Source organism: Mixophyes fleayi, chromosome 1 (assembly GCF_038048845.1).
Source record: "Mixophyes fleayi isolate aMixFle1 chromosome 1, aMixFle1.hap1, whole genome shotgun sequence".
NCBI lineage: Eukaryota > Metazoa > Chordata > Amphibia > Anura > Limnodynastidae > Mixophyes > Mixophyes fleayi.
Window position 1 is genome coordinate 196,617,897 of NC_134402.1, and position 21,169 is coordinate 196,639,065.

The 21,169-nt window shown below is 41.6% G+C and overlaps 1 protein-coding gene across 1 annotated transcript in view; it reads right to left on the bottom strand.

Annotated features, from left to right (window-relative positions):
- The window catches only part of LOC142147615 (AP-1 complex subunit mu-1), a 72,969-nt gene that overhangs the window by 45,806 nt on the left and 5,994 nt on the right, over positions 1-21,169 (bottom strand). Inside the window, exons 2-5 of the mRNA XM_075204731.1 lie at positions 14,524-14,680; positions 13,471-13,538; positions 5,538-5,668; positions 3,618-3,765 (exon numbers count right to left, since the gene is read on the bottom strand). Coding sequence (XP_075060832.1) covers positions 3,618-3,765; positions 5,538-5,668; positions 13,471-13,538; positions 14,524-14,680 — 504 coding nt within the window. The remainder of the gene's footprint in view (positions 1-3,617; positions 3,766-5,537; positions 5,669-13,470; positions 13,539-14,523; positions 14,681-21,169) is intronic.

The following is a 21,169-nucleotide window of genomic DNA, read 5'->3' on the forward strand; positions in this document are numbered from 1 at the left end:
TCATCTGTAACCCCACATACAGAGTCCCAAAATTATACAGCATTACCGGGGGTAACAAAACATGACACAAGGTCAGCCATCTTGCCTATTGTTTGCATAACATATCGAACACAAGCTCTATTATATGCACAGTCAAAATCTATAAAACCTCAAAAACTCCAACCATTTTGTAATATACAACTTTACAGCCAATGCAAACAATCACAGTATTTAGTATAACTCACTGTCCCCAGCATTATCAGACATGTACAATATATTCCAAGCACAATGTATGTTTAATATCTCTTAAACAAATCATCTATAATATCCAAGAACAATCTAATGCAGAGCATCACTGCTACTTCAATATAATGTACACATCACATAACAATCTCTCTCAATTTCCACACAAATTATTTACAACTCCTATTACTAACCTCCAACACAATTATCTATGATTCCCACGTTACAATATTTACAGTCTTAGTACATACTAATACTTATATTGAAGTCAATACTCCGTGTACATCTATGTGTTGATGCAGGAAGGAATGGGGAGAGAAAAATAGATGGATGTGGTCTTTTCTGAATCCATACCAGTAAAGTGAGTGACAAAGACTGAGCCTAAGGGGTATAGTTACTAAACTGCGGGTTTGAAAAAGTGGAGCTGTCGCCTCAGATTCTAGTTGTCATTTATCTATGACATCTTCACTTTTTCAAACCTGCAGTTTAGTAAATATATCCCTATATCTTTTTATTGCACACCTATTGCGGACAGAGTCCCTGTACAGGAAGAATTCCAGATCTATCCATATGAATCTAAAAAGGTATTTAGTTGAAAACTCAGAGAAAAACTCTGAAAGACTAGTAACATGCCATATAAGGTGGGGGAGGAGAGTAATCTTTTTCATTCACTTTATATGCAATATCAAGCACTTTTATTCCCTCTCTCACATTCTAATTCCTCAAATTGCACTCCATTCTCCCCAAAACATTTAAATGAAATTTTCTCCCAATTTACTTTAACAGCTGATACACAGCAGAATATGCCAATAAATAGTTGCCCTAGATAGTGCTTGATTCTCACACAAGTGTCACATTATCCCTATAACCCATCACCATATGACCCACACTACCTGGAAGTGGCATCCCTAACTACTTTATTCCTTCTAATAATACACAATAGTAGTGCAATCACACGTATAAATAGAAAAGGTGATTATGAACACACCAGTCTCACTGCTGGCTCAACCGCAATTTCTTTACTCTCATTCATGTTCACTAAAATTCTACTTCTGGCCTTTAAATACACATTTTTTATTCCTTCAACCAAACCATCCAGGAACCCCATCTTCATTAACAGACAGAACACAAAAAATTGGGACACTCAATCATACGCATTCTCAAAATCTAACACAAGCACCTTATACCTCTTCTGCCTTCCCATACAGTCTCCAATCACATCTCTTAAACAATATGTAACAAGCAGTGGTTTCACCTTACGTTCATCTATGGCAGGATGGGCAAACTACGGCCCGCGGGCCACATCCGGCCCACTTAGACGTTCTATCCGGCCCGCCAATATTTAAAAATTTTTTATTAAAACATGCATAAAATTATTAGGGCCGACCCTGTGTATTAGAACCTTCATTTTTATGCCTTCCCAGCTATTTCCTCCATTACACTTCATCCTCCTTCCTAAAAGGACACTTCATATGTCAATCACTCAAACACCTGCCCGTCCCCTAGTGGATGAAAGTCATGTGAGAAGAGATGGGCTGGGCCATATACTAAGGCGGATTTCGATTGGCTGCTGTGTTGTCAGTTAGAGGCTCACCAGAAAGACGGATCTGCAACAACCTGCTGAAATAAGTGCTGTGTCTGTACGATCGCTGCACTTATAGAGGTAACACTGCTATATAACACCCTCCCGTCCCATTCAAAAAATATGCATTATATATTTCGATATGAGTTTTTTAATAAATTATATTGGCCCGCCTAAAGTTGTTTTTTTATTTGGCCGGCTCCTGAAATAGTTTGCCCATCACTGATCTATGGAGTCAGTCACGTTACATCAATTTTTTTCCCCACTACCACCTACACCCTTGTCCACAACACAATTAAAATCACCAATCAATATTATAGGCAATTGCCTATGTATGAAAAACTTCATCTTCTCAAAAAGCTCCCTCCTTTGATTTTTTTTTTTTTTAAATCAGCCAATGCCTGGAAAATACCCTTCTCCCGAGTAACTGGGAGTACATGTCAAACCCCAATGGTATAGGAGGGGTGATGAATCCCCTTGGAAATTTTTTGATTGCTGAGAACAGAGGTTATTTGTACTACCCTAACCAACTAACCTTTAATAGGAAAACAAGCTCATTTCAGGTACAGTTTAAAACTGCAGTTTCTATTACAGCTAAATCTACCCACGGCTCTTTACTTGAGCTATCAGTTTGTTCCTGGCACTTGCGTGTCACCACAGCAGAATTTTTGTCCGAATAAGTCGTTTTCTCCTCTCCCTCAGATGCAAAACTCAGGACATTCATGCGATCTACATCAGATACATCTTCAGGGCAGCCATAGCTTGCAATCTCCACACTCAGCTGCATAGCGTCACATCCTTCCATCGCAATTTCTACCTCTGTGTACCTCTGTGTTCTACAGAGTTCGGCGTCATCTTCTGCTGTCCTACCTGGGAGCACAGTTTCACTTGGATTAGCGCATTGCTGGTTTACATACCTCTTCTCCACAAATCAAGTACTTCAATCCCCCCTCACAAGTCGTTGCTCTTGGGATTTCCCAGCTTTGTGTCCTCCCATTATGCAATTTCAGCAAACTTTTACGAATTCTCACGCTCCTGTTTTCTGTGGCCAACTTTGTGACAATTTCCTATTCAAGGTTAGTTGGTTAGGGTAGTACAAATACCCTCTGTTCTCAGCAATCAAAAAATTTCCAAGGGGAATCATCACCCCTCCTATACCATTGGGATCTGATTTAAATAGAGACATGGTTGATTTATTTACCCCCTTCACACTTAAATCGACCACACATAAAGCTGATCCCTCCTCACATTCTCAGTTCCCACGCTCAAGGACCCCCAAATACCTAAAGGCTCTAACACTTTATCACAGTCAAAAGGCAGAGAAAATATTCTAATATTGTTTAGTTTCATTATTTTTTTCATGGCTAGACAGTTCTGTTATCCCTCTGTGCAGTCCATAAATTTAGAGAGTTGTGTCCATCACATATTGGCCTGCGCTCTTGTCATATGTATGGACTTACCAAGCCCCCATTGACATCATACCTCACCACAAATGTCATCACCACACATCCCTTGCCATTAGGCCATTCCCAGAGAAGATAAACAGAACTCTGGAATGGTAAAGCAAAATAATGGAAGTGTACTAAATGGTGAGCTATGCAAGCAGATTTACCATTATAAAAAATTAGGTAAAGCCCTAAAATAGAATATTTAGCATGCAATATTTGTAAAAGAAGATTAATTTAAGCTTTAAACGCAGCTCTATTAAAACTTAACGGAAACAAACTGCATTCATTTGCATCAAAATATTAGCCATTATGGTGTCACTTGTGAGGGAATATGCCGACGGTCTGATAACATTGTGATTACTTACCAGTAGGTTGACAGACTCAATGACATCTAGAAAAACTTCATTCTTCCTATATTTAATCCCCTCTGATCTCCAAGACACAGCATTGGTGACTGTGGCAGGAGGGCGAGGTGCTCCAGTTTCTAGCTTGTGTCCTTCTTGAGTGATGTACCTATAAAAAAAAAAAATCTTCAATTAAAAAACACATTGGGCCTTATTAATTAAGGAGAGCAAAGCATAAAAAAGGAGTAGCTTTGCACCTGGGCAAAACCATGTTGCATTGGAGGGGGAGGTCAATTTAAAATGTGAGGACAGATTTATAGTTGGGACAGGGCATGCCCTAGATTAAGTTTAAATTTCAGAGTAAAAATAAAGCTCTCAAGTATGTGTGTGCTAGAAGAATAAACAGGGCGTATTTAACTTATGTGCAAAATAATAAACTAATTTGCACCTCTTGCATCGTAACATGCTATGTCCCGGAGAATAATTACTCCTTTTTTTGCTTTACTTTCCTCAATGACTCAGGTCCATTGTACTTATTTGTAACAACATAATAAAGGATAATTACATCCAAAACCGAATTATCTAATACAGTGATTCCCAACCTTTTTTTACACTGGGAACCCCAAATGTTTTGAAGCGCTTCACCACGAACACCACACTGTGGTTTTGTTTGCTCTTGATGCCCAGTATATGTAAAACCAATTTTGATATAAAAGTTATATATTTAGTTTTTTTTTATTGCATTTTGAGAGATTATATTTTTTTTTGTCGGTCATAACAATGTTTTGTTAAGGAGGAATTGGCAATTCAGCACATGGCTGATCAGATTCAGAAGTTGATGCTGCTGCCAACATTTTTTATTTCCCTTAAATATAGATCAAAAGGTGGCACTCCTGCAAATGTGGGATGCCACCAAAATAACCACACTAAAATTATATATATATATATATATATATATATATATATATATATATATATATATATATATATATATATATATATATATATATATAGTTACTACTATAAAGTTTCGTATCTCCAGATCTGTCGCAACCTGCAGCTCTCTAGAAGGTGTCAGACCATTCTGATCATTCTAACTCCTCCCTTCCTGACCGGACTTGATATGTCACCTGACAGGAGACCTCAAAGGTAGATCCATACACTTGACAATAAAGTACAATAGTGCAACAAATATATTATATATATTTTTTATGAGGACCCCCAGTGAACACTTCAAGTACCCCATAGGGTTTCCTGAACCCATGCTTGGTAATCACTAATATAATATTCTAACAAAAAAAGTTTACCGATGTAGCCCCGCAACCTCTTAATCATGCCCCCACTGGTCAGCTCAAATCTACATGCTGTGGCTGAATGTCTGAAAAGAATGCTGGGTGAGCAGAATGAGTGTCCTGCGATGTCTGCCGCACTCTTCACACGCCTGCCCCCACAGTCTTCTTTCAGAAAGGCTGTGTGTTGTCCACCATCAACATACATGCAGGAGTAGAGATGCAGCAGGGGCAAAACATGAGGAACCCTCCAGGTCTGAACGCCGGACCCCAACTAACCTACCTTTTGGGATCAGGTTTTACTCAATCTGGGTGGAATTATATTTTATATATCAAGACAAAAACAGTTAGACTTTAAAGCTACTCCCTAGTGACAACAAATACATGCATCTTGGTATGGAAAATTATATCATTAATAGGGAATATTTGCAGAGGGTACAATCCATTAAAAAGAAAAAAAAACAATTACTGAGGCAGCCCTATAACTTCATAACAAAGACAAACTAAACTGAATGGTTAAGTGTAAGACTTTTAGAAAAGTCCACTTAAAATATTCTCAAAATATGGTGAAACTTTCATGTAAAATGAATATGGATGTAACAAGTAAACAAGCAGCAGTCAGGTTACATTCTATAACACCCTCAATACTCACTCTTGCAAGATTTTGCTGTCTGTGGTTTGTGGGTAGCCAAAATCCATTAACTCATCAAGTAACTCATATATAATAACAAAATTATCCCGGATGCTTTCTTCTTCTAGTTCTTTAAAGTATTCGGAAAACACCTGAAAAAAAATTAACAAACATGTTAAAGTAAAAATGTTCTTTGTACATGAAAATTCTGTTTATGCTAAACATAACTTGTAAATATCAACATTGAACCTTTGACTTAGAAATTTTTTATATTAATTTTTTTTTTTTTTTACCTGACTTCCACAGCATCAGTTTTTCTATAGTTCCCCCCCCCCCCCACCAAAATTTCACATGTGCAACCATTTCTGTGAAAAGGTCGTATTTAACGCCCACCATATATTGCTGAATGGTTGACAGTCTTTGTGCAAAAAACCTAGGTAAAGTAGGATTTACTATGTCAAAATTCTATATAAAGCTTGACCAGCGAAACGAGTATATGGAATACCAAAACAAGCTAATAACCCTGTAGAATATATCCATTTTTTTTTTTCTTTTACCGCCAAAATGAGTCTAATAACATTCCATACTCGACTCTCTGCAATCAGGCTTCAGCCCCCAACGTTTCACCGAAACTATTCTCACAAAAGTGAGCTACTAAATTACTTCAAATATAAATATCAATATAATACAATAAAATAAAAATATAAAAAATAAAATCCTCAGTAAAAAACGTTAGGATTTTATTTTTTATATTTTTATTTTATTATATTGATATTTCTATTTAAATGATTTAGCAATTTAGGGCCCAATGTGATTGGCTGCTTCTACGTATATATACTGTTAAGTTTACCTTTCCCCACAACCTTGAGAAAGACTTGTATTGATTTGAAACATGTCGGTGCGTGGAAGGAGAGGCTATCAGTTCCTAAAGTGTTTCTGAGAGTTCTAATTTATCTGATGTCAGTTTCTTTTCCAGAGAGGAGCTGATCACACATTGAACACAATTTACCTTATTCAATCTGGTACGAATTTTTATTTGAATGTATATTCTTTACTTTTTGATCCATGTAAGTGCAATAAACGTGTTTTATTGAAAAACCACAGGTATACACTATGTTTTCCTTTCTCTCTTTTTCCTATGTGTGGATTTGAGCTCAATCACTTATGCACCAGTAGCAGATGGTTATATGAACAAAGCTTCAGCCGAAGAGTCGTGCATAGTATTGTGATGTACAGGACTGGATCATTACATCTGGACATTAAGATCTAGTACATTTAACGTGTTGCTACTTATTTGATTTTATTTCATAGCTGGCTTTTGGAATAGCACCTTTTTTTCTATTTTATTTTGATATATGTTATATGTGGGAGGTGAAACCAATGTGATTAGAATGGACTGCTCTCTCTCCATTTTCGCCTATATATTCCTATTTCTCTTTCATCCAGTCTAAGGGACACTGCTTACCATGGGTTGTGGAGGGGAGCTTGGGGAGTTGGCACCTAACTAGTTAAATTTTAGTACTGCCTACAGACCCCTCCCCTCTACAATCACCCAGCCTCTTCCTCCTCAGGTTTCTTTTTAGGTGCCAGTGAAGGTGGGCAGTGTTTTTTAGTGCTTAGTTTAAATTTACAATTTTATTTTATTCTTTTGAAATTTTATTCACAGATGGCAGCGCTGGAGTGTGTTCTACTATAGAGAACACACTCACAGCAGAGCAGCGCAGGCATTCCTCTGTCAGATGAGAGCCAGTGGCTCTCACTGACAGGGACAGAAGAAACGAGTGCCTGAATTGGGAGTGACAAGCGGTCTCACGGACCGCTGTCACTCCTGGAGCCTCCCCGATAACCGGCGCTGCCACTGCCAGGCATAGAGCGCCGGTTATCGGACATTTCACATAACAGCGGCCATCTTGGATTTCGGCACAGGAGTGCTGCGGTGGCTGAAAAAGAAGGTGGCTATACCTGGATCCCCCCTCATGCATAGGAGTTGGCATCAGTTATTATCTGCTACGGAGACCTCCCCTGGAGGTCTCCACTACTGTGCCTTTAAATGCCTCTTATTTTTTATATGGAGAATCGCTAACAGAGGCAGCATTACTGAAGGGGGGGAGCTAAGAAATAGAGTTCCCCCTCCTTTCAGAGAGAGAGATGGTCTAACCCGGTCTTCTGGCGCCAAGGAGAAGCCCGGGAAGAAAGAACTGATCTGAGGGAGCAGGCACCAGGATACTGCTGCTGGACTTCTCCCCTGTTGGGCCTATGGGCTAAGTATCAGATTTATTTAAACACATATTCTGTATTGCTGTATACAAGTGAGCTAGTAGGGGTTATGTTATAGTTCTCCTACTTGCTTAGGTATTATTTTGTGTTTAAAATATTACAAGTACAACTTTTATATGTAGATTAGTTGATTACTTGTAGCTACACTTTTCTCTCCACACATTTATCTCTCTCTCTACTCAGCTAAATTTATCAATTTAGGTCTGTGTGTTTGGTGTGCCTTCCTTTATTAAAAATGTCAGATAAGGGAAAGGGCCCTATTGCAAAATATTTTACATGTTCTAAATGTAATGTAAAATTACCCTGTGGGCAGAAGGACCCGTTGGCGCTCTGCTTTGTCTGCGAGGCAGGGGTCCCCCCTGCGCAAAACCAGCATGTTTCAGCCCCACTGACGGAGGAACCGGCCTGAGTGACCTCCCCGACACAGTCGGTTTCCTCTTTAGCACAGGTGGTTTTTTTCAATCTAATCAATTGCTGGCTACTTCGGTGGCTAATAATTCTAGTACTCAGTTGGGCCTCCCTGTTACCACAGGTTCTATTGGAACGTCTATACCAGGACCTTCCACTTCTCATACAGACCTAGCCCCTGTTCCCACAGAACCGGCATGGTCTGCAGCATTTATAAAGGGTTTGGATAAACTAAACCAGTTACTTGAATCCCCAAACATTCTGCCTGCTGAAAGAAGGAGGCCTAGATCTGATAATACCCTTATGGTCCTTTCAGACTCTGAGGAGTTCTCAGAGGAAGAGGGGGAAATTATTTCTGATCCTGACCAGGTTCAACCTTTGGGACAGGAAGAAAGCTCTAAAAGCCAATTTATTAATGATTTGGTTTTAGAAGTGAGACAGGCGTTGGACCTCCCAGAACCGGAGGATACTACTCCTAGAGACAGAAGTCTCTTTAAGAAGGCCAAAAGAAAGGCTATCCGTTTTCCCCCTTCCGTAGAGCTTAAGGATATTGCAGAAGGAGCCTGGAAACAGCCTGATAAGAGGTTCTCTGTTCCCAAAAGGTTCTCTTCCCTGTACCCATTGCAGGAGGAAGATGTCGTTCGCTGGGAGAGTATTCCAAAAGTGGATATTCCAATAACCCGATTGTCAAGCACACTTTACTCCCAGCTCCAGGTTCTGCATCTCTGCAGGATGTCAATGACCGCAGAGTGGAATCCCAGCTGAAATCTATATTTACGGCTGCGGGTTCTTCCTTTAGGCCCACATTTGCTTCGGCTTGGGTGGCTAGAGCCATGGAAGCATGGGCAGACCAGCTGGCAGAGGCCTTGCAGGACTCTGATTTACTTCCCCTGGCTTTGCATTTGAAGGAGGCATCGGGGTACCTTTATGAGGCGGCACAGAACACAGCGGCTGTATCCTCTTCTATTCAGGCTGCATCTATTTTAGCAAGAAGAACGTTATGGCTGAAATACTGGGAAGGAGATGCGGAATCAAAAAAGTCAGTGGAAACCATTCCTTTATCTGCAGCAGGTTTGTTCAGTCCGGAATTGGATACCTTGATCTCCCAGGCAACGGGGGGCAAAAGTACTTCCTTGCCGGTATTCCCTAGCAGGAGCCGAAACCCTCGGGTCAGCTCCTTTCGTCAGCCTTTTCAGGGGACCTCCTTGCCTAGAGGACAGTCCTTTAGAGGCAGACAGCCCGATTCTTGAGGCTCCTCTGCCAGGGGGAGATCCTCGTTTGCAGCTAGACGCCAGGCCTCCAAGACCCAGGAAAAGCCTGCGTCCTGACGAACACTCTGTTCTCCTGGAAGGGGCGCCAGTGGGGGGACGTCTGTCTTTGTTTCAGGAACAGTGGGCAGCATCCTCCCAAGATTCTTGGATTCGGGGCATTATATCAGAGGGTTACAGGATAGACCTGCTGGGCCCGGTTCCACATCGCTTCTTCATGACCCCTCTCCCCCGAGATCCATCAGGAAGGCAGGCGATACAGGATTGTGTCGCCTCTCTTCTTTCTCAAAGAGTTATCTGCAGGGTCCTATATTACCAGAAGGGACAGGGGTTTTATTCAAACCTGTTTCTGGTCAAGAAGCCGGACGGCTCCTTTCGTCCCATCCTAAACTTAAAAGGGCCTCAATGTGCACTTACGGGTGGACAAATTTCGGATGGAATCCCTAAAGTCAGGGATAAACGGATTAGAGAAGAATCAGTCTATGGCATCCATAGACATAAAAGATGCATACCTCCATATTTCCATTTGGATCCAACATCAGTCTCTTCTAAGGTTCTCGGTGCAATCCTTCCTCTATCCGTTTTGGGCCCTTCCCTTCGGCCTCTCAACGGCACCGAGGGTTTTCACGAAGATCATGTCAGTTATGGCAGCATGTCTTCACCTTCAGGGAGTTCAGGTCGTGCCTTATTTGGACGACCTGCTCATCTAATACTCCACAGAGAATTGCTTACGTCATCACTTATCCCTCACCTTGGCGGTTCTCGAGGGCCATGGATGGCTAATAAATTTAAGGAAATCCCAGATGGTTTCGTGTCAACGCATGGTTTTCCTATGGCTCATTATGGACACCAGCCAGCAAAGGATGTTCCTGCCTGTCGAGAAGATCAGTTCTATTCAGAGTATTACTACTCAGGTCTTGTCCTCTCCCAGCCCCTCAATGCACTTGTGCATGCGGCTTCAGTAAAAAATATGGTGGCCTCCTTCGAGACCATCCCCTTCGGTCGAGCCCATTCTCGATGTCTTCAGTGGGATCTGTGGACGAAATGGTCAGGATCCCACCTACGTTGGTTCTCCAGAGAATCTCTCTATCTCCAGGGTGAGAGATTCACTTCAGTGGTGGCTGATTCAGGATTACAAGACAGTGGGCAGGTGTTTCGCTCCATGGTCTTGGATCATAGCCACGACGGACGCCAGCCTAAAAGGTTGGGGGGGTGGTAATCCTGCACCTCAGGCTCCAGGGACTTTGGTCGGTTCAGGAATCAGCCCTATCCATAAACGTGCTGGAGTTGAAGGCAATTCTACTGGCCCTCAGGGGGGCCCAGTCCCTCCTCCAGGGCCACCCTGTCAGAGTTCAGTCAGACAATGCCACAGCCGTGGCATATGTCAACAGGCAGGGAAGAACCAGGAGTGCAGCTGCAATGAATATTGCAGCTCAAATTTTGGTTTGGGGCAGAACCGGGGGAGTGGTCACTCCATCCGGAAGTTTTCCAGTCCCTGGTTCAGACATAGATCTCAGGGCCTCCAGACACAACAAAAAGTTTCACAAGTTCTGCGCAAGGGCAAGAGACCCCTTAGCAGTGGCAGTTGACGTCATGACGATGTCATAGGAGTTCAGGTTGGGATACCCGTTTCCTCCGATCCCCATGCTTCCTCGCGTACTCAGACGAGTAAGGCAGGGAGGTCTGCCAGTAATTCTAATAGCTCCCTCATGGCCGCGCAGAGTCTGGTACTCGGACATAATCTCTATGGCGGAAGGACAGGTTTTCCGTCTTCCGTCTCGAGACGACCTTCTTCTGCAGGGTCCCTTCCGTTACCAGAATTTACCTCAGCTCAGTTTAACAGCATGGCTGTTTAAGCTAGCCTCTGGAGGGCTAGAGGTTTTTTCCTCCAGCGTGGCGAACACTAGGATGTGAGCCAGAAAGCCGGTCTCAGCTCGCACCTATCTCCGGATTTGGAAGGCCTATATCAGATGCTGCGAAAATAGGACATGTCACACGTCCTCCTTTCGTCTTCCTCGTTTATTGGCTTTTCTTCCAGATGGCCTGGAAGCAGGCCTTTGTTTAGGTTCCCTAGAAGTTAAGGTATCGGCACTTTCAGTCTTTTTTTCACCTGAAATTAGCGGATTTGCCAGATATTAGGACTTTCCTTCAGGGAGTCTTGCATATTCAGTCTCCCTATGTTCCGCCTACAGCACCGTGGGATTTCAACCTGGTGCTGGACATGCTTAAAGGGCCTCCTTTGAGCCATTATTTGTGGCAGATTTTAAGTGGTTGACCTGGAAGGTCCTCTTTCTTTTGGCTATTGCATCTGCGCGTAGGGTTTTCAGAATTAGGAGCTGTCTTGCCAGGAACCATATCTGGTATTCCAAAAAGGACAGAGCGGTTGAGAACCCTCCCTTCCTTCGTTCGTTCCTAGAGTAGTTTTGGCTTTCCATCTGAAACAGGAAATTGTAATTCCGGTCTTTTCTCCCACTTCCCATTCGGATTCAGAGTCTATGGAAAAGTTAGATGTGGTTAGGGCCCTCCGCGTTTATGTCAAAGGAACTTCTCTAATGAGGCTAACTGTTTCCTTGTTTGTTCCTTATGATGCTAATAAGAGAGTCCAGCCAGCCTCAAAACAGTCCATTGCAAAATGATTTACGGCTACCATTAAGCAAGCTTACATAAAGCTAACCGTCCGGTGCCAGAGAGACTTACGGCCCATTCTACCAGATCGGTAGGGGCGTCTTGGGCAGCGAGATATGGGGCTTCTGCAGACTAGCTTTGCAGGGCAGCCACCTGGTCCTCTGTCCACACCTTTACAAAGGTTTTCCAGTATAATATATTTGCTTACGCGGATGCAAATTTCGCTCGTAATGCTTTACGAGCGGGGCTTTCAGAGTAGTCCCACCCTTAGGGGGCTGCTTTAGAACGTCCCCATGGTAAGCAGTGTCCCCCAGACTGGATGAAAGAGAAAAGAGGATTTATGTACTTGCGTTAAATCCGTTTCTCTGATTCCGTCTGGGGGACACTGCGATCCCTCCCTTCTGCCTTTCCTCTATATGCTCTTGGTTGATTGACCTATCTCCTTGGGGCTTTTTAAATACCTGAGGAGGAAGAGGCGGGGGGGGTTTTTGTAGAGGGGTTTGTAGGCAGTACTAAAGTTAACTAGTTAGGTGCCAACTCCCCAAGCTCCCCTCCACAACCCATGGTAAGCAGTGTCCCCCAGACGGAATCAGAGAAACGGATTTAACGTAAGTACATAAATCCTCTTTTTATTTAATTCTTTTTGCTCCCGATATCTGGCATTCCCGACAACCATATATCTACACTTCAATCCATCCTAAATGCTGCTGTAAACCGGTCTTCCTTTCTCACTATTCCACATCTGCTGCACCACTTTGGAAATCCCTACACTGGCTCCCTGTGTCCTCCAGAATGAATTTCAAATTACTCAGCGTTAACTACAACAACATTACCCCCCTGCATACATATCAAATCTCATGTCAAAATACTCTTCCTCCCTCCCTCTTAGATCTACCTCTAATCTGCGCCTTGTCTTATCTCTGGTAACCACCTCTCACTTCCGGATTTCTGCAAGACTTCTCCTGTGCTGCTCCCCACTTGAAATTCCCTACTATGCTCAATCAGACTTTCCACACACCTTTCAAATCTTTAGACGCTCTTTGAAACCCATTTCTTTTTTTTTTTTGGAGATGACCTCATCACCGATAACACTATCTACACGCCCCCTCACAACTGTCCCAATTTCCACTCCGAAGCACATTTGCTCCTCTTGTTTCAGCCGTGTTCCACTTAGAATTTAAGTTATAATGTGAGCAAGGTCCTTCATACCCTTTGTTTTCATGTCTGCATTTAGTCTACATTTTATGTCCCTGTTTTATGTACGTACGGTTTTCCCTACTACGGAGCTGCGAAACACTATGGCACGCTACAAATAATAATATATACAAAAGTCTAACCTATTACAACAAGGTAATTTAACTAGTACAAATACATACCTGGACCACCTTATAAAGGAACGAAAATACCAATGACACACAGGCATTCTTTTTTGATGTTGCAACCACTAGAGGAGCGTTAAGGATCGAACGTTAATGGAGTACATTTATGTCACGAGGCAACAGTACATAAAGAAACGTGCTTGAAACAGGAAATAATGTGAGTTTTTGCATTACACTGATCTGTGCAAATTGTTATAACGTTTCAAAAATATGTTGTCACTTATTTACAGTAAAGTGCGTTACATTACATACATTTCAACAAAAGAATTTGCAGAATGACTTAAGCAATATTCTGAACAGATTTTTCAGAAATTTTGTTTAATGAAATAATGGTAGCCATTTTTTTACTTAGACCATGTAAAGAGAGTCCTTATCTACTGCAAGTGGATTAGTTTGAAAATGATGAACAAACATATGCTTATGTTTCGAGTGACACTACATTGTCAAACTACTTAATTGGAAAATAATACATATTTGCCAATGATGGAAAGTAAAACAGTAGATTTGCTGACAAAGTTACTCATTTTATAATGGGCCAAAAGCTGTTTTCCATGGCGCAATAGAAAAACAGGCAACAATCAATTACACAATTATGAGCAAATAAATTGTATTAATCATACTTACCAACAGTTTTGATCTCCCCTCCCGAATATCTTGAAAGGAAGATTCTGGTGCAGAGTGCGGAGCAATGACTGGGCAAGTCATGTCAAAGCAGCTTCATGTGAGGGGGGGTTAGGTGCAGGATGCCGCGGTGACTTGACTTGCCCAGTCATAGCCCCACACTCTGCACCAGAAACTTTCTTCCAAGATATCCGGGAGGGGAGACCTAAAATGTTGGTAAGTTTATCTGTGCGTCACTAAGGCCTGCCCCCACCCACTTCACTAGGGAAGTCCAGGAGAACTACTATAAATTATGGCATTCATGCATATATAGCACCATCTCTTTTTAGCGATAAAAATTTACACTCCTGAATTCTAAAAATAGTTATTTAACTGATTTAACTGAGGCATTTCATCAACCTATAAAACTATGTTATAAACAAAGGATACAATATAAATTATTGTGTTTAATCCACATGAAGCGGACTCCTCCATGAGCCAATATTGGCGAGAGTGCACCTTCTTCCTCTTTCTCCATTAAGATTGGCATGAAGTGCTCTACTTCAGACATGTCCACATCTCCACGGTAATTGCGACAAATGAGGACCTACAAAAAAAAAAAAAAAAAAAAGACAGAAAATGGTTAACTAAAACACACTATAAAATAACCTTCATTGTGAAAATCTGCTTCCATTTCAACCCAAAACAATATTTGAGTTGGTGAATAAAGACAGATGGGTAGAAATCATTTATATCACTGTAATTATGCTCAAAAAGGTTTGTACATCCCAGATCTGATTCACTCAGATCAGGTGGGCTTTGTTCCGGATCGCGAGGCACGGGACAACACCACCAAGGTGATAGATTTGATTTACTCAGCCTCATGCTCAACAACGGCTTCAATGCTCTTGTCTACAGACGCTGAAAAGGCCTTTGACCGTGTGAGTTGGCCGTTTATGAGAGGGCTCCTGGAGCATCTTGGATTAGGCCCATTGGGACTACATAGAATCTTAGCACTTTATCGACAACCCAGGGCTAGAATTAAAATTAACGGCGATCTGTCGGATTCGGTGATGATCAATAATGGCACTAGGCAGGGGTGTCCGCTGTCTCCACTCATATTTGTGCTATGCATGGAGGCGTTGGCAAGGGCAATCAGGGCCAATCCGAATATATCCGGTGTCCAGGTGGGTGAGAGAGAACATAAACTCGCTTTATTCGCGGACGACCTTTTGGCCGTTATTACCAATCCGGTTGTTTCCCTACCTAACTTAGTTAAGGAATTCCGAAGGTTTAGCTTTCTATCTAACTTCAAAATTAATTATGGCAAGTCAGTAGCTCTGAACATTAATACCCCGGCCCCCGTGGTGGAGGGTTTAAAATGTGCATTTCCTTTTATTTGGCATCCCACCCAATTGAAATATTTAGGTGTTGTACTTTCTAACGATCTCTCACGCCTATACGACCTCAACTTTAAACCACTTCTTGGGAATCTCCGGGCTGACTTGAGAGAGTGGCAGAGCAAGAATTTCGCATGGATAGGCAGGGTTAACATTATAAAAATGAATGTCCTACCCCGACTTCTCTACCTTATACAGACGTTACCTATCTTAATTCCCGACTCCTGGTTTCAGGGCATCCAGCGTCTGGTGCGGGACTTTGTGTGGAGTGGGAGGCGCCCAAGATTCAAGCACGATACATTATTTAGACAAAGACACTTGGGGGGTCTCCAGCTTCCCCATATTCCCTCGTACTATGATGCTGCTATCTTAACTAGAATAATGGAGATGTCAGTCCAGAAGGGAGGGAAACAGTGGGTAGCGATCGAATCATCATATCTCGACTCTTCTAGTAAGACAGTAATTTGGTTATCCAAGTTGCCCAGGGTCTCCCACCCTACCCTAGGACCCACTCTTATTAAATGGTCTAAGTTAAGAACTCTTACTCATATTTCATCTTTAATATCTCCACTAACGCCATTGTTTAATAATCCTAAATTCCCCCCAGGAACTACTCCATTAGCGTTTAACCTGTGGTCACGGGCAGGGATCCATCGTGTCGGCCAGTTGGTGGGAGCTACTGGGGTCCTCTCATTTGCAGAGATTCAATCTAAGTGGAAACTACCGAATATAGAGATCTAGCGATATCTTCAGCTTAAACATTTTCTCGCTTCTAGTCTCTCAAAACAGGATATTAATAGGAATTTGACAGTCTTTGAATCCCTCTGTAGCAGACCGCATCACACCCCACACTCCTTATCGAGTATTTACAAACTCTTAATTGAGTTCCGCTTTAGATCTCCCCCGAAATTTCTCTTGGAGTGGGAAAGGGATCTAGGAATAGAATTAAGAGAGACTGATTGGTCGAAAATTTTCCAAGCAATCCATGCTTGCTCACCTAATGTCTCAATATTAGAGACCCACTTTAAGGTTCTCACCAGGTGGTACAGATGCCCGGTATACATCTTGCAAAAATGTTTCGCGGACTGTCTAGTGTCTGCTGGAGGTGTGGGTTGGGATCAGGTTCCTTATTACATATCTGGTGGGACTGTCCCATATTACGACCCTATTGGTCGCAGGTTATAGACATCACACGGAAGTTGCTTGGACAAGCTATTCCCGACACCCCGGAGTATTGGCTCCTCAATAAAGTAGATATGCCTATTTCCTGCTTTAAAAAATCTCTATTAAAATTTGTGATATCAGCCGCCAAGGCAGTCATACCTGTGAGATGGAAAACAACCACGCCACCAAATATCCGGGACTGGATTAGGAGATTAGAATATTACAGGTCCATGGACGAATTATATTTGTCAGATAAAGACTCTTTTGTAACATATTATACTATATGGGGACCTTGGGTAAAATTTATAGATTCACCAGAGTTTGCGGCCTTGGGTTCATCCACCTGATCCATCTATCTTTAGGTACAAGGTTGTATCAAACGCTTCTGATTGTTGGATTAGGCTTTGTCATATACCTACGCTATGTATGTTGTAGACCTTTTACTTTGAAGACTTACATCATGTCATCCCCCATTCTTCCTTTTTGTTTCCTCTGTGTCCTCTCCCCCCTGTCTCTCTTTGTGCCAGGTTAACAATACCCTCCTTCCATGGCTGGGAAAGGTATATTCTCATTGATACATTCAATTCTTTTTTGACTTAGAGTTATGTTGTTATGATGTTATAATCTCTTTATCACCCGCCATCCAAAACGAATATTGCTGAAAGTACATTTATATAACCTGTATTTGTTGTTAAATCTCAATAAAAACTTATTTTTTTTAAAAAAAAAAAAAAAAAGGTTTGTACAGTACTATAATGCAGCATAAGCACAATTGACAGCGTAAATCTGTAATATATTTTGTACCACACTAATCATTTTGAACAATTACAGGGTGAAAACTTCTTCAATGAATCAGATGTATTTCACAACATCCAAGAGTGTGCTCCATCTCAAATATAAAATGTATGTACACATAAATGTACATTCAGACATTTCCTTCGCTTCAGTTTTTTTAATCCACTAAAACGTGCTGAATAGTTAGAGTCATCCAATGGATAATTTCTAATCTTCACCTCTGTACACAATGGAGTTCAGACTTTGCATTTAACATGGTCTCCAACGCAAGATAAGCACAAGCCGTTGTACCAAATGAATTGCTGGAGTTTGTATTTTGCTTTGTTTTTTTTGAGAGCCTCTTGTTTCATTTCAGTGCATCAGAAGCTCACTTACACTTGACTCTTGGGAGCACCTTGTAAAATAAATGAGATACAGTTAAGAAGCATTCCAATATGTACAAAAGAGGACGTTATCTTATTTTAATCCAGACACTTGTTTAATAATATAGATTGTAAACGCATATTAAACATGTAAATAAATAAAAATATGGGCTGACTACACCAGTGCGTTCTCAATAGATTTTAATGAGGGAAAAAAAAAACATTGAGCCTTCCAAACAGTAATGAAAGTCACCGAATTCATGTGAATTGCTCCATGTGTCACTAAACAAATTTGTGTATGTTGACAGTGTAGACACATTACATGAAAATTGCGTTAAAAAAATAACCATATTAACTAGACCAAAGAGTAAAGCAATGAAATAAACTGTTCAACGCGTTAGTCTACTTCTCGATTTAATTTAATGTTGGGTCTTCATTTACAACAAATGCATCCGCCACAATTCATCAATAATAACCGTCCCTTACACAAAATCTCTTGTTTACAAAGAATCATTTAGAATAAAACAAGGAACACCAAAGTGTTTATACATAGCAAGGTCATCAAACAATTTAGACCAAACTGTCCTGAATTTACGTAACAAAAAAAAGTATGTACACATTCAGGGCTGCCAAAAGGAATCCAGGGCCCAGGTACAACAACTTCATGGGGCCCCCCTTATAGTTGAGCATGGCAAAAAAATTAGTTGAAGTGTGTGGTCATAAAATTGGGGAGAGTTTCTTGTTAGCGAGATCTGTCAGGGGCTTCACTACAGTACTAAAGTCTGGGACAGAATGTCTGTAGTACCCTGCAATCATTAGGAATGCCAGTACATGTAACTGGGTCGTGGGCTGGGGCCAGTCTCGGATTGTCTCTACCTTAGCTGGTTCTGACCTAACCCTACCTCTCCCCACACAATGACCCAGGTACTGTACTTCTGACATCCCCATCTGGCACTTCTCCGCCCTAACAGTCAGACATGCCAACCCAATCTTCCCCAACACTAGCCCTATTTGCTCCAGATTGTCTTCCCAAATCTTACTGAAAATGGAAATGTCTTCTGGGTAACCTTGAACTCTGTCCAACTCATTTACAAAACCGTTAATACAGGGCATGGGGTAGGTGTCAGACATGGGCACATTATTCAACTGACGGTAGTACATGCAAAACCGCGTTGCCCTATCATTCGTGGGAACCAATACACCAGAGGAGGCAGATGGACTGCACAATGGCTGGATCATACCTTGTTCAAGCAGCCCCCACATCTCCCCGTTTAGAACCTCCTTGGCCACTGGCGAGACTAGATACACGGGTTGCCCAACTGGTCTATGCTCACCAGTGTCCACATGGTGAATCACCAAGGAAGTCCAACCGGGCTTCCTACTGAACTGAGTCGCAAAGGGCCACAGCACTGCCTCAAGCTGCTTCCTCTTGTGGGCACTCAACTGGGCACAGCCAACTTCCTCTACACCACCTTCACCTCTGGCATCCGCGAGGAGTTCAAGTAGTGGGTCACTTTCCGATTCATCAGTTGGTAAGGAGCAAACCACTGCTACAGACTCCACAGGCTCGTGGTATGCCTTCAACATATTTACGTGGTAGGTCCACTGCTGCCTACCGTCACTGTCACAAAACTGGGTGCTACTGGACTAAGGACTTTTTATTCAATCACCAGTTTCTTACAGTTTAATGTACTTTTTAATCATTGGCCCAGTCTAAGTATATAGACCTGAGCACTGGTGTATTATGTGTATTGTTTCATGTTATTAGGTACATTTTGGCCATGCTATTAACTGCAATATTGTATGTATTAGAAATATAAAGAATATTGTCATATTGTGTGAAAATAACAGGACAGCAGAAGACATTTTGCTTGTGTTAGCCAAGGTAATTACCATATGTCTCAAATGTCCATTGTTATGAGGTGTGGCTTAGATCTCCTTGGAAAAGTAGTGCAGGGGTTAAATTCCACCTCCACAGGGAACAATCAGGAGCTGAGTGAAATAAGCTACCATTGTTATTTCTGTTTGCTCCCTATTGTCCACTAGTGAGCTCTACAGGCAGCCAGGAGCCGGACTCAGCTGGGGTCACCTGAGGGAAGACACCTGGGGAGGTAGAGGAGGGGGCTGGATAGTGTGAGAAGCCCACCAATCGAGACCTTTTGCAACTCCCATGGGCAGGCAGTTCCCAGGGTGGGATTATGAGGTGATAAAAGAGGCTACCCTAGGAGCTGGACATATAGGTGACTGACTTTGGCCAAGAGATGATTCTCAGCCAGAGATGTGCTGTGGAACCTATCTCACTGGATTTATTTGAACGGATTTCCTCACTTGTTGGACCTGCTATCGCTAAGGGGCCATCCTGTATTTAATCCTGTTCTGCAGAATAAATCATCCTTCTATTTTTCCTCTAATACCGTGTCTGAGTGATTTAGGAACCACGTATCTTCACAGTACTCTAAACAAGAAATGGTGAATAAAACACTCCAATAGATGTTGGTTGTGAACCAGGATTATACTATAAAAATAGGCAATACCAAACTGTCAAACTGGGGTGGATGTTTAGATGAACAATTTCACCTAAAGACTCAAAGTATGCAATAGCACAAAATCGGTCGGGGGGGGGGGGGGCGGGGGAGAAAAGAAAGGATAAATATGTAGCGATACATAAACCTATAAGTACCATTTTACCTCAAAATCTGAGTTTAACCCATTGAAGTCAGTGTCCAATTTAAAAATTCAGTTCATCTCAGATTTTTGTGCACTGGAGTGAACTTCTTTAAAAGTAGTTAGAGGATGAGTCAATATACCTCTTTTTATATTTCTAAGATGGCCAGTCATGTGGGTTTTAAAGGGACAAGTGGTACGTCCTATATAACATATTACGCAAACTCATTTCAAAACATAATACATTTTTAGAGTGGCAGGTAGTGAATTGATTGATTTTATATGTATAACTAAGTTTCAAACTCTACTATTTATTTTTCAGACTTACAAGATGAAGGGTTCCTGCACATGAGCCATAACACACATTTACGGAACCCATTACTAATTTCGCTTTCATGTTTTGAGACTTCCTAAAAAAAAAAAATATATATATATATATATATATATATATATATATATATATCATTTTTTTTTAATTGTATAGGCATCAACTTGTGTAATTAAGATAATCATCTAGGGTCAATTTGATAGCAGCCAATTAACCTACTAGTATGATTTTGTGTTAAGCGAACATCCTGGCCTAAAGGAATCTAAGCCAATTCTGGTGGTGTTCCATAGATGCCAGTATAAAGTTTGGGTCAGTTAAATTTTGGTATGGATAAAACCCTCCTTAATATATATGGTTAAATCTAAAAAGTTGACACTCAAGGA